The sequence below is a fragment of the Pleuronectes platessa genome, chromosome 15 (assembly GCF_947347685.1).
Source record: "Pleuronectes platessa chromosome 15, fPlePla1.1, whole genome shotgun sequence".
Taxonomy (NCBI): domain Eukaryota; kingdom Metazoa; phylum Chordata; class Actinopteri; order Pleuronectiformes; family Pleuronectidae; genus Pleuronectes; species Pleuronectes platessa.
The window spans coordinates 9,868,874-9,883,990 of record NC_070640.1 but is presented as its reverse complement, the minus strand read 5'-3'; the positions used below and the strand labels follow the sequence as shown (position 1 = coordinate 9,883,990).

The 15,117-nt window shown below is 42.8% G+C and overlaps 1 protein-coding gene across 7 annotated transcripts in view; it reads left to right on the top strand.

The window, feature by feature from the left end:
- The window catches only part of rapgef6 (Rap guanine nucleotide exchange factor (GEF) 6), a 129,845-nt gene extending 115,053 nt beyond the window's left edge, over positions 1 to 14,792 (top strand). For 4 of the 7 annotated variants that reach the window (XM_053442012.1, XM_053442014.1, XM_053442015.1 and 1 more), the window contains 10 exons: positions 166 to 289; positions 1,465 to 1,488; positions 2,958 to 3,178; positions 3,981 to 4,154; positions 4,478 to 4,624; positions 4,944 to 5,063; positions 6,613 to 6,883; positions 8,627 to 9,165; positions 10,168 to 10,485; positions 11,303 to 14,792. In XM_053442012.1, the coding sequence (XP_053297987.1) occupies positions 166 to 289; positions 1,465 to 1,488; positions 2,958 to 3,178; positions 3,981 to 4,154; positions 4,478 to 4,624; positions 4,944 to 5,063; positions 6,613 to 6,883; positions 8,627 to 9,165; positions 10,168 to 10,485; positions 11,303 to 11,325 (1,961 nt within the window). In that variant the 3' untranslated portion in view covers positions 11,326 to 14,792. The remainder of the gene's footprint in view (positions 1 to 165; positions 290 to 1,464; positions 1,489 to 2,957; positions 3,179 to 3,980; positions 4,155 to 4,477; positions 4,625 to 4,943; positions 5,064 to 6,612; positions 6,884 to 8,626; positions 9,166 to 10,167; positions 10,486 to 11,302) is intronic. The other 3 variants (XM_053442013.1, XM_053442011.1, XM_053442010.1) reach the window with 2 other exon arrangements.
- The last annotated feature ends 325 nt before the right edge of the window (positions 14,793 to 15,117 follow it).

Here is a 15,117-nt window from a genome sequence, read left to right as displayed (position 1 = left end):
AGAGACCAGAGCAAAGACTTTGAAAACGTGTCTGGAAAAATACTTTTATTCTGGCACTGCATCTTGTGAATGTCCCAAAATATGAATCATGTATCCCCTGTACAGTGTTGACAGCTGACTTTACACTTAACCGTTTGTGTGTGCGTTACTATTCATCCTCACCAGGCAATGACTCCAGTGTCGACGGTCTCGTGAACTTCGAGAAGTTGAGGATGATCTCCAAGGAGATCAGACATGTGGTGCGGATGACTTCTGCCAACATGGACCCCGCTCTCATGTTCAGACAGAGGTTGGTTCTTCTGATTCCACAATGCATAAAAAAAACTTTTTCCTCAAGTGGATTTCTACTGTCGGAGCCAGTTTCACAGATATGTCACTTAAGATCTTTTCAATTCCGGTTTAATGAATTTTAGGGTCGCTATGTGTCGATCTTTTGTGTTAATTATTTTGGTGGCTGTTTATCGTAACAGTGTCATTCATTCTTTATGTCTACTACACTAATTTGAAGAAATTAATACGGAGAACATCATAATGTCATAAAAATGTCAAATTAAAATTAAGAGGCTTTTTTTAAGAAACGAGAAGTTTGTGGTTTTAAAAATCGTAAAAAGGATACGTGATAGTTAATAAGCGGATTGATAGCCTCCACTGAATTTACTGTCAATAATTGAGTTCTTAAGTTCTCTAATTGTTTATTTGAGGATCTTTGAAACTGGCTCTTCCAAATTCTCATCAGTCAAAGTGTAACAATCGTGGCGCTACTCAGAAAGAGGAATAAATGTTGAAAGTCCAGCATTGCAGGGTAGTTTCCAGGTTATAAAAAAAAACAAAGATAAAACTACAAATGTGGGCAAAAAGGGAACCACCACACCATACCTCCACCAGCCGACCTGGATCCTTCATCAACAGGATCAGGCGCACACTCCAGGTCTGGTTCGATCACTTTCTTCTCACTTCCTGTCTCATTTGTGACTCTCGGGTGTTTGGATTGCATTCTTCAGCTGGAATGTAACTACTCCAACACACAGGGCACAGATTGCCGGGCAGAGAGGTAGAATTGATGCCAGCCGCAGTGTGTAGTTTGTCTCACTCGTCTGTGTGTGTCTCTCAGTGTGTCACCGCCGCAGAGCATGACTGCCCCCTGCAGACACTCTCTTCATACTGCAAGACAGCATAGATATGTTTTTCACTTTTTTTAGACTTTAACTCACTAAACTTTATATGCGGCTCAAGTTTTTCCAACGTAAAATCCAGTTTTGATGAGTGTGTGACGCACAAAGCCACAACACACACTCCTCAGGTTGATATGGGGAGATGTCCTACGTCTGGTTGTCCTCCCATCGCCCATCATTTCCTGTCTGTGGTGGCATGACCTCTACATAGTCTTGTCTCCTCCCCCCTCCCCCCATGACCCTTGAACTTGTATGTAAGTCACGCTTCAATCTTCACGCCTCTTGCTTGCAGGAAGAAGAGGTGGAAGAGTTTAGGGTAAGTTTGTCCTGGTACTGGTTTCATGCTGTTTCAGTCTGGACGAGCTAAACTTAAAACTTTAAAAAAAATGCACCCCCCTCACCCCTCACTGCATCCCCACCACGATAAGCTCTGCATGCTCCCTGACGTTCATACATCGGCGTGTGTCTGCCCCATGCTTGTGTGTGTGATTAACCCTTCCCTTTGCAGTGCCCATTCAACTGCAGTCCATCATTGACCCATTCATTCCCCTGTCCATGTTCATAAGTTGTATGTTTATGAGTCATATAGTAGCTTGAAATAATACTAAGTTTGTTTTTACCATCAGTTTGAAAACATGTTTACATGGTGTTAGGTCCCGTATGAAGGAAGATCAATCAAATATATTGTCTATATTCATACACATGTATAAAATGTAACTCGTTTCTTGAGGCAGGTACAAAGGATGAACTTATCTAAAAATCAGCATCTCAAGTCTTTGTAGTTACTATGAGTGGTTGATCATATCACATGATCTTTATCAGCAGACTGAGTTTGATCGTTTATCTTTGAATTATTCATGTTCGGATTTTCATGTTTCTTCATGTTATTTCAATTTGACGAAAGAAGGTGACATGATCATTTAAGTCTTGTTTAATTTAGACCACTGTGATACCATTATGATAAAAGGATTTTAAAGTTTGATGATGATTGTTTGAAGGATATCGTGCCATGATCTGATTGGACTATTGAAAATGCACAGGATCAGCTAAATAAGAGGCAGAGAGAGCAATGCCTGGATTTGTTACTGTGTACAATTCCATTGCAAAAAGATTCAACTTCATGTGCTGACAAGGATCATTTGATCTAACTGAAAACAGCTTCTAAATGGACCAGCAGTCCAACCCAAACTTAAACAAACCGTGAACATTTTTGATGGATGCTATTTGACTCAGGTTCCGTGTTTGTCTGTTTGCATCCTGGCATCATAATAATATTCCCCATGTTAGATCTCGTGCATCTTGTTCCCTAACCCTTTTTGCCTCCATCTGACAGAATGCTCTGTTCTGTGGTAGCATGGCACGCCAACAAAAACTGCCTCGCTCCCAGTTGCATGGTCCTGTTCTGACATGCTATGCTTCAGCACAGAGACAGATGTACAGATTTGATATTAGTGGAGGTGATGACGAAGCAGTTGTACCCATGTAATTGTCGATTGTAGTGATTATGGTTTATCCTTCTCTCCGTCCCTCTCTCGCTGTTTCCTGTCTTTATACTTTCAAATGCATTTCTTCTGTTTTCTCTCTTCATTTATTTCCATCTATCCTCCATATCTATCTCAACATTTCATCTTCTGTTCATCCATCAACCATTTCTCTAAATTTCTCCCTCATCAAAATCCATCTTTTACTCTTTCCCATAATCCTTTACTTTCTTCCCATACTTATGTTTCTTCTTCTCCTCATCCTCATCCCTCTTCTTCCTCGCTCTCTTTCCTTCATCGCCAGGTCTCTGAGTCAGGGCAGCACCAACTCCAACATGCTGGACGTGCAGGGCGGCGCCCACAAGAAGCGAGTGCGTCGCAGCTCGCTCCTCAATGCCAAGAAGCTGTACGAGGACGCCCAGATGGCCAGAAAGGTGAAGCAGTACCTGTCCAACATGACGGTGGAGGCGGACGAGGAGAAGCATCAAATCATGTCTCTGCAGTGTGAGCCGAGCTACAGCACCTGTGAGTTCCACAGACCCAACACCAAGAAACTGAGTGAAATTAATGTTTATCATTTAAAGTTGAATGAATGTCTGTTTACAAAGTTTGACCTTCAGCTCTACTTGGTTTACAGAGTGACATTAACACATGTGCTGTGTGTGCACATTTGCCTATAGAAGGATTCAGATGTTGATGAATAGTACAAGTAGGATTAAACATGTCTAAATGTAGGTGATACAATGCTGGAAAAAAAACAAGGGAAAAATTCTAATTAAGAGATATTTCAATGTTTTGTGCCATTTCACAGGATTATAATAGAGCTGTCAGAGTACTCTAGTACATATATGTATATCATTGGTTTGCACTGCCACCTAGTGTATTTAAGATCATCTTGCATAAAATAACAGGAGGGAACTGATCAATCCAGTCGATGTAACAGACACGGCAGCATGTCCAATGTGTGTTGTGTTGTTCAAAGCATTCACACAGAACCATGGGACTTTCTTTTCTTAGAAACAGTGCAACGATCAACAATCTAGCACGTATCATAACTGTGACAGTGCCACAGGACATCAGTACAGGAAAATTAGATTTGTATTAGATTTGAATGTTATTGGACTTTCCTTTTGTTCCTGCAAAGGCTCCTGCTTAGGTCTAAAAAGCATTTAAGTTTAAATGTCACATTTAAGCAAACCTTTATATAGGTATACAGATTGATTGTTTGTTGATATTTAACAACATACCTCGCAGTGAAAATGTTAAAGGTTTTTGAAGTAAGCTTTGTTCTTTTTACACATTTCTCGTTTCCTTTGTGTGGTTTTAGTGTCCAAGAACTTGAGTGAGAGACGATCCACCAAGTCGGACATGTCCCCGGTGTCTCTGCGGTCGGCTTTGCCCTCTGGGAAAACACAGAACCGGGTTTCACAAGTCCTTCAGGTCCAGGTCCCACTGAACCCTCTACGAAAGAAGAGCACTGCCAAGGACATCGGCATAGCTAGTGAGTACACCTGTACACTACTGTATTTATAATGCAGCGTTTTACATGGTAAACTCAAGTCAAAACTATTCAGAAAAATAAGATTGCATAAAATCAGGCTAGGGAATATACAAAGAGAATAGAGAAATAAAATAAGATGCATATTCTGATAGAATATATAATAGGCATTAGAACCAAAAAATAAAATATAACACTAATGAAGACTTTAAAAACTTTAAAACCAGTGAAAACAAAGGCAGCCCCTCATTCTGTGCTTGGATGTATATCAGACCCTCAAGTTCATTTACTTTTCTGTAACCTTGTTGTTTCTTCGGCTTCTCCAGACTCCAATTCTCCCCAAGTGGTGAAGAAACCTCCGGTGGGCTCTTCCGAGGAGTGGAGCACCAAGAGACCATCTGATGACACCGTCTCCACCATCTCCTCCCTTCACTCCAGCCCCACAGTGTCGCCGCAGGGCTCTCCACGCAAAGGTCTGTAATAAGACGCTTTGTTTGGCACCCTGTGTGTTTCTATCAGAGGACACTTATCCCTGGTGAAGAGAGCTGAGAGTAGATTTAGTGAAACGTCACCTCCAGGCAGAGTGCTGACATTTTTACGCAGGAACCATGTCACGAATAAAAACTCATGAATGTAAAGTTTTCTAGTAATTGTTTCTTTAGTTTTTGATACATGTTTTTTGCTATTAATCGTAATTGAAAGAGTCACGTAGCCACGAGGGTCCTTTTCTTAACTTTGAAAACAAAAACATAACTTTTATTTCCATTTCTCACTTTTCCCCCTCCTTTTCAGTAGGAGGCGTGGCCAAGTCCATCAACTCCAGCCAGATGAACCTGTCGGGATCTTCGTCGTCACTGACCAGCGACGCCAGCACAAAGGCCGGCACTGTCAGCCTGCGCAGCTACGGCATAGGTGGGGCTTTCCTCCAGAAAAGGCTCCTTCTCTTGACAAGGCAGCAGAGACAACAGAGTAGCAGGGAGAGCGAGAATCAGACACAGGAGGAGGAGAAGACAACTGAAGTGGAAATAGAGAGAGGCATGTTTCCTTCAGGGCAAAGACAAGGGAGAAGGCGATTTCTTTTGAGGGCAAGAGCAGAAAGCCCCACGCAGAGATCGGCAGGGGTGCTTCCGGTGCTTCACACCGGTTCCCCTGGCAGTCCTCCAGGGCCTGGGCCCTCGACCCTATCACCTACCTCCCAGCCCGAGTTGTTAATGAGCCCAAAACCCCCAGATTTCCCCTTCAGGAAAAGGCTGCTGTCCCCATTCAGCAAACTGAGGAAAAGAAGTCAGTCCAGAGAGCTTTTGCCAGTCAGGCCGCATCTGGATGGTGGGGAGGCATCGGGTAAGGTCGAGTCCTCCCCAGCCCAGGATGAGAGACAAGAACAGCCAGAGAAAAGAGCCAGGAGGTCGGTCAGCCCCAACCCTTTCCTATGGCTCTGCAGGGACAGATCCACAACTGAGGGAGACTGATAGAGTGATCGACCAGCGATTAATCCAGTCATTTGCTGAGTAAAACTGTGATTTGAGGGAATCTAGAGGCACCTCAGAGAGACTTTTAGTTCATGTTTCAGTATATTGTTTGAAAATCCGTCACAAAAGAGTTTGTTAAAGTGACGACCCATTTGATGTTTGAAGCACAAGAGTTACCTGAGAGACAGAAGTTTCAGTTCCATCCATCGTCAAAGCAGCTTTGAGAAAGTTGATGAAATAGAGCAACAAACCTGTTCCTCATTGTTGTCCTGGTTTTTCATTTCTTTGTTTGTATACATCTGTGAATTTTTGTTAATTATTGTATTTGATTTTGTTGACATTTCACTGTGCAGCTTCTTTCAAAATGCACTTTCTTAAACATGCATAATTGTTCAGGATCAGTTTTAGCATTTTATCTTTTTCTGTGACATGCAGGCCATTCACATGTTTAGTTCATTTCCCTGGAGTTTCAGGCGATGTGATTTGGCAGGTTTTTCAACCTTGAGCCCGACAGTGTCCTTCACAGTCGTTTCTGTACATTTCAGAGTCTGTTCAATGTCTCATTTTCTCAAGTGGCCGCAGCCTCAAAGTTTCTGTAACCACATGTTCTAAGTGTTAAAGCTGAGTCAATGCAGAAGTTGTACCCAGCTGTTCACACACAAGAGGAATATTCCAACCACGTTAACTGTGTTGCTGTTATATTTTGATATTAAAGAAAGAGAGAAACTTCATAATGCCTATTCTTAAATCAGTGCAACAGGTTGCGGTCAAAAGAATTGTCACAGCCCCCCTGAGTAAAATGCATTCATTCATCCAACTTAAAAAGATGTTAAGTAAAAATACTCTATAGACACAAAGTCATTTCTCCATCTCCATCTTCACTTCATCTTTTCATTTATTTTCTCCTCTTCTGCTTTTGCATATATTCTTTCCATCCAGGTCCTTTATTATTTAGCATTTTCTGTAACTGAAATGTTTCCTCCTCCCTCCAGGTTACGCCCTGCTACCACATGGTAAAGCAGACAACCTGTCAGACTCCAGCCACAGCGAGATCTCCTCCCGCTCCAGCATCTGCTCCGTGGACTCGGTGCCGGCTCCCGGGCTCGAGGACCGGTGTAACAGCAGTAACAGAACCTGTAGCGCCCCGGCAGCTGTCACTGCAGCACCGACCGCTATGGCGGCTGCTGCTGCTGCTGCAGTCGGCGAGAGCACAGCTGCGACACATGCACACTCTAATGCTGATTACAACCATCCCAGCACAAGGTAATTACATTTAAGTTCATCTCATCTGTCTGGTTACGTTTGTTAATTCACTGTGGAAACAGCATCAAACACCAAGTTAATGTTCATAATGGAATTAACAGACAGTTTCTGACGGCTGATAGGAAACAGGGGATTTTTTGAAGCTAACAAATAGATAATAAAGTCAATGTGGTCTTATGCAATTAAGCATAGAGTCTCAGATTTAGCCTAAAAAACAGTGTCATTATGTAAGTGAGAATCTGGGTTTCCCCGGCTGTGTATCCTCTGGAGATCACTCATTTCTGGGCCACGTGTATTTGTAACCAGGTTTCAACTCGTCTTTTTATTTTTCTATACATACGTGTGTGACAAAGAGTTTAAAGTGATGCTGTGATGACTGAGCAGCAAGATAAGAGGAAAAAACCTCATCCTCATATCGAGGTAGTTCAACCATAACAGGAAGCGAACACCACTACAGGAGCCAGTGGTATTTGAAATGAGTCAGTTTCTGTCTATAACTGTTTTGACCTGTGGATAAAGTCCAGAGACTTGGGCTCTCACATTACCTGCAGTTTGCTTTTCACACATGCACAATGCAGCAGGAGGTTTTCTAACCAGATTCTTTCACAACCGCATCAAATCCTCCGTATAATTCAGGCGAGAGGTGAGGCAGCCAGGTGCAGCTGGCCTCTTCCTGGAACGTATCAAGTCCACTGCAAAGATCACGTTATTTTGTCTTTACAACACAAAGACACCGGTGTCAGCACCTTTTGCCAAATACTCTCAAGACATCTTCGTCTGTGCCTTTTCCATCCGGAGAATTAAAAAAAAAAATTTTGCATCGTCATTTCAGACATGTGGATCGTTTTGTCTTCAGACTTTCATTCATTACAGGATCATGACTGGTCTGTTAGCGAAATGTTTTTCTCCAATGTGATTCTACACACAGCTCAGACTCAGAGATACATCCTTAAAATGCAAAGTATCTCCCCGTCTGAACAGGAGGACCTGCGGGTCAATCGGGACTGTCTGACATGGCCAGTGCAAAATATATTTTTCTCAAGCCTAAAACAAACAGGTCCTACACACACACACAAATACATCCACATTAACATCAGAAACTTTGCCCGGTAGCCAAAAATACACCACATACACACACGCACAGTCTGCTACCATGAGCCGATTCTCAATATCCTCTCCCAGCTGGATCCCAATTATGTCCTTTCCCCGTTAAAACTTAGAGAACAGGAAGTCGTTAAACCGACAGGTTTTTATTAGCATCCCACATTTACTGCCCGCCTCTCTCCTGCCTCTGTCCGTTAACAGCGTTTCGTTTTTCACGCAGGCGCCTTTTTAATCTGGCTGAGTAAACAACAAACCCCTCTTTTATTGTCTGCTGTTTGTTTATTGTTCCTCCATGATCAGACCGTTCTGTCTCATAAAGAATGGACCATAAAATATCACCGGACAAAACAATCCGTCTGCTTCCCTGATATTATATTACCTTGGCTGCCTTGCTGTTTAATAACAACCCTGTTTTTATGAAATATTGCTCGGTTTCATTGAGTGGATTATTTGTCCAGTAAAACCCCGTCAGTGAATCAAACTGCAGGTTTATGAAAAGGAGGAGAAAAAGTTCTGTTGTTGTTATTTTTAAAGCCCAGATTTGGTGATCCATCAAATCCAAAAGTAACTTTTCTGATTTTATAAAGGTACAGACGACAGATGACCTTTGATTAAACCTGTCTCTGTTATCTGCTGCAGTTCGTCATCGGCAGCGAGAGGATACGTGACGCGAGCCTCTACCTTCGCCTCGTCCATCTCAACGGAGGAGCTTACCCCAGACCACACCTCTCTGGACTCAGTGGCTGACAGCGGCCGTGGCAGCTGGACGTCCTGCTCCTCCAACTCCCACGAATCCTTCCAGAGCCTCCCCGTCTCCTCCTGCCGGCCCTGGGACCACGGCATCCACGGGCTCTCCCTGCCACACACGCACCTGGGCGGCTTCAAGACCACGCAGCTGACCAGGCCGATACCGGAGGTCGAGGGCGCCGGTCACGCGCGGCCGAGCGAGGGCGCTGCCAAGCAGCACGCCAGAGACTCCAGCTCGGAGCTGTCCAATCAGTCGCGGCAGAGCTGGGCGTCGTCCAGCTCGCTGTCGGACACCTACGAGGGGAATTACGGGACGATAAAGCGGAGAAACACCTCAGAGCGCCCCTCCTCGCCAAGCAACGAGGAAGGAGGTCAAAGCACAGACCCTGCCTACAAAACGGTGACATCAAGCACAGACAAGGGCCTGATAGGTGAGGGCTCAGGTTGCTAGTTTGCTTCCCTGTAAACACAGTGTTCAGCTTGGTCGCCGTTTAAAGTTTAGTTTGTAAAGCTGCACAGATTTTCATTCAGTGAGACATCGGCTTCTAATATGAAATATCAGAACTATGTCTCGCTGTTTCTTGAATTAATTACTGCAGCTTCCTGTTGCTTGATTTGTTGTAATTCTCGAGTGAACAGCTGCTAAACGATGCTCTTAGGCTCTTTGGCGTCTCTCAGATAAGGCACCAAACTGGTCTAATTCCTGTCACTTGCTGGTTCTGCATCTGACAGGAGTTATGAAGCCTCCTCATCACCCACACTGTAAATGTGTCGTTTTGATCCACGTCTATAGTTTCACGATAAACTATAGGAATATGCAGTTTGCTCGTTTGAAGAAGACAACAAAAGGTTAAGACAGTTTTTGACTTTGGCGTTGTAGAGGATGAGTTAAGATGGTTTTACGCCAACTGCTGACACAATTAGCAGTTTGGCTGAACAGAAAATGAATGGACAAAACCGCTGATAATCGATCAATCGTTCTGGTCAAACAAAATTAAGAATTCCTTTAATCATGCTGTATATTTAATATTTTCAGAAACCAAGCACTTTGCTCTCCATTAAAAAAGATAACGGGTATTTATCAGTTTCCTGATGTTTGAGAACTGAACTTTTAATCGATTATTCTAGTAAATATTGGCAGATTGTTCCTTAGTGAACGTGCTCATTAGCTGCAGATCTAGTTGTGTCTGTATCTGCTGCAGCCATCCATCTCATCGGTTTCATGTCTTCTTATGATTTTGGACACATTTTGCTGCATGTATAGTTGTGTTGTGAAACATCACATTATCATTTACCCATTATTTTCTTTTGTTTCTCACTTACCCCCCTCCCACCTCCTTCTTCATTCCCCTTCCCCATCACTCCTCATCCCTCACTCCCCTACCTCTTTTCTCCGCCCCCCTCCTTTTCTTTTGATCTGCACCTCCATCCAGTGTATTGTATCACATCCCCCGCCAAGGATGAGCGTTACCGTGCTCCCCCTCCCACCCCTCCAGGCTACCAGGGTCTGGCTCTGGGGGATCTCGGCCTCACAGACGGAGTAGTGGGTGGGCCCGGAAGTCTGGTCCCAAGGCCTCCTCACCTCAAACCTCCCGACTACAGCGTGGCGCTGCAGAGGAGCAAACTGCTGCAGAGCCCCGGAGCAGCAGGAAGTTTGGCTGAAGCACGGAGGCTGGCCGGTAACCATCAGGGCTACTCCAGACCGCCCAGCATCTGCCTCCCACCACAGGAGCTGGCCGACAGTGAGGATGGTACGATCCCTTGGGATGATGAAATGTTGAATTAACCCAGAGCATTCTACTATTTTGCGTTCCTCAAACAATAACATATTCAAACCTTACCTCTTGGTTCATAGCTCTTTACATGTTAGACTCATCAAATCGGTGACCACAGTCTTAATAAAATGAAGAAAACATTATATTTTTTAACACGTGCATCTCCTACAGCTCTGAAAGTGCACTCCCAACTCTTCTCTGTGGACTTAACACCCACTGAATGTTCCCAATCTGCACACTACTAAATACAACATTGTTTGTTGAACACAATGCTTATTTTTACTAGATAGATAGATAGATTACTTTATTCATCCCCGAAGGGAAATTTAGTCGTCATAGCAGCAGGTATATTTGAATACAATAAAATACAATACAATAGAATAAAATAAAAAATATTGAGGTAGAAAGAATAAATAAAAAAAAAAGAGCAGCAAAAAAAAGCGTTACCTCCTCAGACAGCAAGGCGCGAACTGAGAGAGGGGTGCACTTCATAGATCAGCGCCCTCTTAAAGTGACGGTGCACATCTATACACTCAAGTTCCAATCTGGAAAAAACATAACTATTACACATTAATCAGGATTTGGTGATATATTAACAGCCAAGGAATATGGATTATTTATTACCTGGTTACATTTAGCCGGTATGAATGTGAAACCTCTGCTGAATTCTAAGTGTATGTAGAATTCAGCATTATGTATGTAATGAATTGAAAGAAACCTTGAAAATAATTTCCAGTAATTAAAGTGCTGTTTTCTATCTTGTCTCAACATCATTTTCTTTTGTCTTTTCCAGATGAACAAGTGTCCGCAGTGTAAAGCTGGTGACGTCACATATTCTCTCTCGTGGACCAGGTCATGTGGATCAGGCTTTGGACTAAGTAAGCAGCCTGCGGTCACTTCCTGTCAGAGCACATTCTCCACGCCCCTCCCCCTACAGATCCTTGTGTGATGTCAACATGGACCATAATGCACCTCTGAACCTCACCTGTGGGTTCATGTTACCGCTCTCTCCACCCCCCCACCCCCAGGACTCATCGTGTTTTTTTTTAAACCGTTCAACAAAACAAAGACGAAAAGCACGATTTTTTTCTTTTGAAATCGCGGTCGATGGACGTCACAAAATGGACAAATGGAAGAAGGAATGAGAGACAGTAACGATGCCTCATGAGAAGAAGTCGGCCTCCTTGGAAACAGACCACCACGTACCTCCATTTTGTGCTCCCAGCTCTCTTGTCTCTTAGCCTTTCACAGTTTTAACATGTTGTACAGCGATTTTTTTTCTCTGTATAAAGTTTTTTTCTTCTTCTTCTTTTCATTTGCATCTTTGAGCTTTCCAGAGTTTTTATATGAGAAGAGCGAGGAGGAGCAGACAAAGGGATTGAACGTTTAACGACACAACGCTCGTCTGACTTTTTCTGATTTTGATTTTCTCTTTTATTATTGTGGGCTCAAAGGAAGATGAATGTAGATGAATACGAGACAAGACAATGACTGATATTGAGATTCATGGCCTGCCTGGCACCGATGATGTAAATGTACATGAATAACATCAGCTCCAATGCACAAATACACCAACTTTATTTTCCCTAAACCAACACTTGAGGTCAGGAAAGTCCTCAGGTGCCATAAAGACCCCCCCCCCCCCCCCCCCCCCTCCACATTCTCCACTTCCTCTTTTTGGAGAAAGGAAACAGAACTAACAGAGTCTGTTTGTGTTTAGCACTTATCGTACTTTGTTGAGCTTTTATAGTAAAAAAAGAACCAAGACAAGCAGCATCTCTCAGGCAGTTGTGCTCTCCGCTCACCTCTCTTATTGCTCGTTCGGTCTGATGCGAGGTACTTTAGCCGCATGCCGCCTCCTGGATGTTCTATAAAAAATAAAACTATATCGTAACTCCTCTTTTTTTTAATGAGCTGAAGAACAAACGCCTCGCTGCATCCCGTAGAGTAAAACACGTGGCGTTATTTTTATTGCCGGAGCTATGACAGAAACCATAAATTCGCACTGAGTGGCCACACCACGTGCATGCGTACACACTCACACACTCACTGAACATGTAGTTGGTGTGCGTAAAAACAGAAAAAGGACGGAGTTTACACGGATGCTTACACATTTTGTTTACAGTGTTTATTATTGGACTTGTCGTCTATTGAATTACTGGCTGAAATGTTAGTTCTACAGGTTCATTTTGAAAGTGTACATTTGTTTATAATGCAGCGGGAATATGCATACGCAGCGTTAACGTGGACTACGTGCTCACAGTGAACCTCTCTTATCTCTTCTGGTTGTTTTTGTTTGTTTTTTTTGCTTCAGGATGTATAATTTTTCTCCCAATGATGTATTTTAACGCTCCGGCTCGCTCATTCCCTGTTGATAGTAGAATATTTAAAGGATGTGCTTGAGAATCGCTTGTGCTTGAACCTAGTTTACTTGTGTTGACATTCAGAGCAACGTTTGTGGAAAAAGGAAAATGTATTTTTCTGTGTTGATCAGCGCTGCAGCAGGGGGTGTAACTGGAAAAGGTTCTTTTCCTCGCTTCTTTTCTTTTTTGTTTTGCCACACAAAGACTTGAAATGATTATTGCTAATATATTCAAGGCAAATATATATATATGAATTTATACATATATATTTTTGTTGGTTCTCTGCCATAAATTAATGTCAAGTTATCATGTATAGATGAGAGTCCTCTATAAATGCTATTTTTAAACATTTTGTTATGAGAAATGATCCGTGGCTGTGATCGCCCTCCTCCTGTCTGTGGGCCGGAGTCTGAAAAGGAACTTTGACTTTATTCTTCTTCTTCCTCCTTTTTTTTGTCCCCTCACTCTCCGTTGTTGGTGCAATTTCTGAAATGTCTATAAGTGAAATTGCTGCTGTGTTTTGGGATATGACTGTGTGTGTGTGTGTGTGTGTGTGTGTGTGTGCGTGTGCGCGCGTTGAAATTACATTTGCGAGGACGTGATCAACAGCGTTTTAAGAAAACCCATTTAGATGCAGTGTGGGCGAGAAGCACATAAGGAAGGCTCAGAAGTCATTTTCAATAAAAGCCCCTTCTTATTTGCTCCCGCCTGCAGGAAGGCCTCCTGCTGTACGTTTCATGGCACACGGCAAATTCATTCAAACTCAGATTGGATAATTGAGAGGAGTTTTTGGATGCTATTATATTCCGGTGTGTTTGAACTGAACAGCCACAATGCCGTGTTCTCTCTGGTTTCCCTCCCCGCCTCTTTCTCGGCTCTGTCCCCTCAGCAGGACTCAAAATGTTTGTGTTTCCTGCTCACTGTCCTCGTCCGATGGATTTCACTCCATCGCTTCAGGGATTATATGAATCATCAGAGTCCACCGTGACCCCCGAGTTTCTCTTTCTCATCTCAAACGATCTCGATGGTAGAAACTTTGAAACAGACGGAGACTCCAGAAACTGACACCTTCTCTTTTTTTTTTTGCACAACCGAATTACTCAGATTCTAAACCACAAATCAGTATTAATGTTCTGCATAGATTTAGGAGAAGTGGCACGTGCTGCTTCCATTAGTCGGCCCGGTCGTGAATGATGAGGAGTTAAGTTGGATGTCCGAAAAAAATTTAAGCTGCTTTTAAATGTTGGATCGAGAGCTAACAGTCGTTTTTTGAAACCTCGGCACATGATTAACTTTGCGTTAGTTTAGTTCCTTGTCTTTGCTCCATTAGCATTCCACATGCTCCTTCCTGTTTCCTTCAGGGCAAAAGTTCACTCAGTAAACCTCTCTTCTCCTCACTTACATACACACACTTGGTATGTTTCCATGGGGAATCTGACAGTGAGCAGCTCTCCACACTGTGAACACAACATTAAAATGTCACCTCCCGTCACAGCTTGATGAAAACCTGCCCGCCTGTCATTTAGCCCCAGTGTCCCGCCGCTCGCCCTGGAATGCAATAAGAGAGATGTGAATGTGTTGGATGTAGACATCTTTTTTTTTTTTGGCATTATTGCAGAAATGCACAACAATAAGCTTACATGTGGTGACTGTGCTGCACAATCTGTACAAAGAGGTATTAACTTGGTCTGTGGCTTAAAGTTTGCTTTTGTCTCACTTCTCATAGCGGTCGTCAACTTATGTCTTTTAGAAAGACAACATGATTTTTGCTTGTACGCTTTTTGAGTATTTTTTACGAGTGACTGTAAATAGTTGTTATATTTTTGTTTAAGAGAATGTTGAAAAGGAAAAAAAATGACCTTTTATTTCTCCAAGTCTACTGATATGAATTTGGACAATGAATAAAATAATAAGCAGAAAGGATCATGTCTTTATTCGTGGGGGGGCTTTGGTTCACAGTGATGTTTGGCTTGGACCACATCTCAAGAGAAGGTTTTCTCTTTTAGGCTGCATCATAAATCAATATCAGTATTGCAATATAATTTTTATCAATAACAATGTAACCAAGTTGTGGGATATAATGAGGTACATTTACTTTGTTAATGTACTAAAGTAATTTTTCAGAGTGGACAGGTAGACTCCGCCTCCTGCAGCAGCAGCATTACTGGTATTTAGGGCCTGAGCACTGACAGGCACTGACAGACAGTGAGGCCCTATTGAAATTGTAAGGATTATTTTAAAAAAA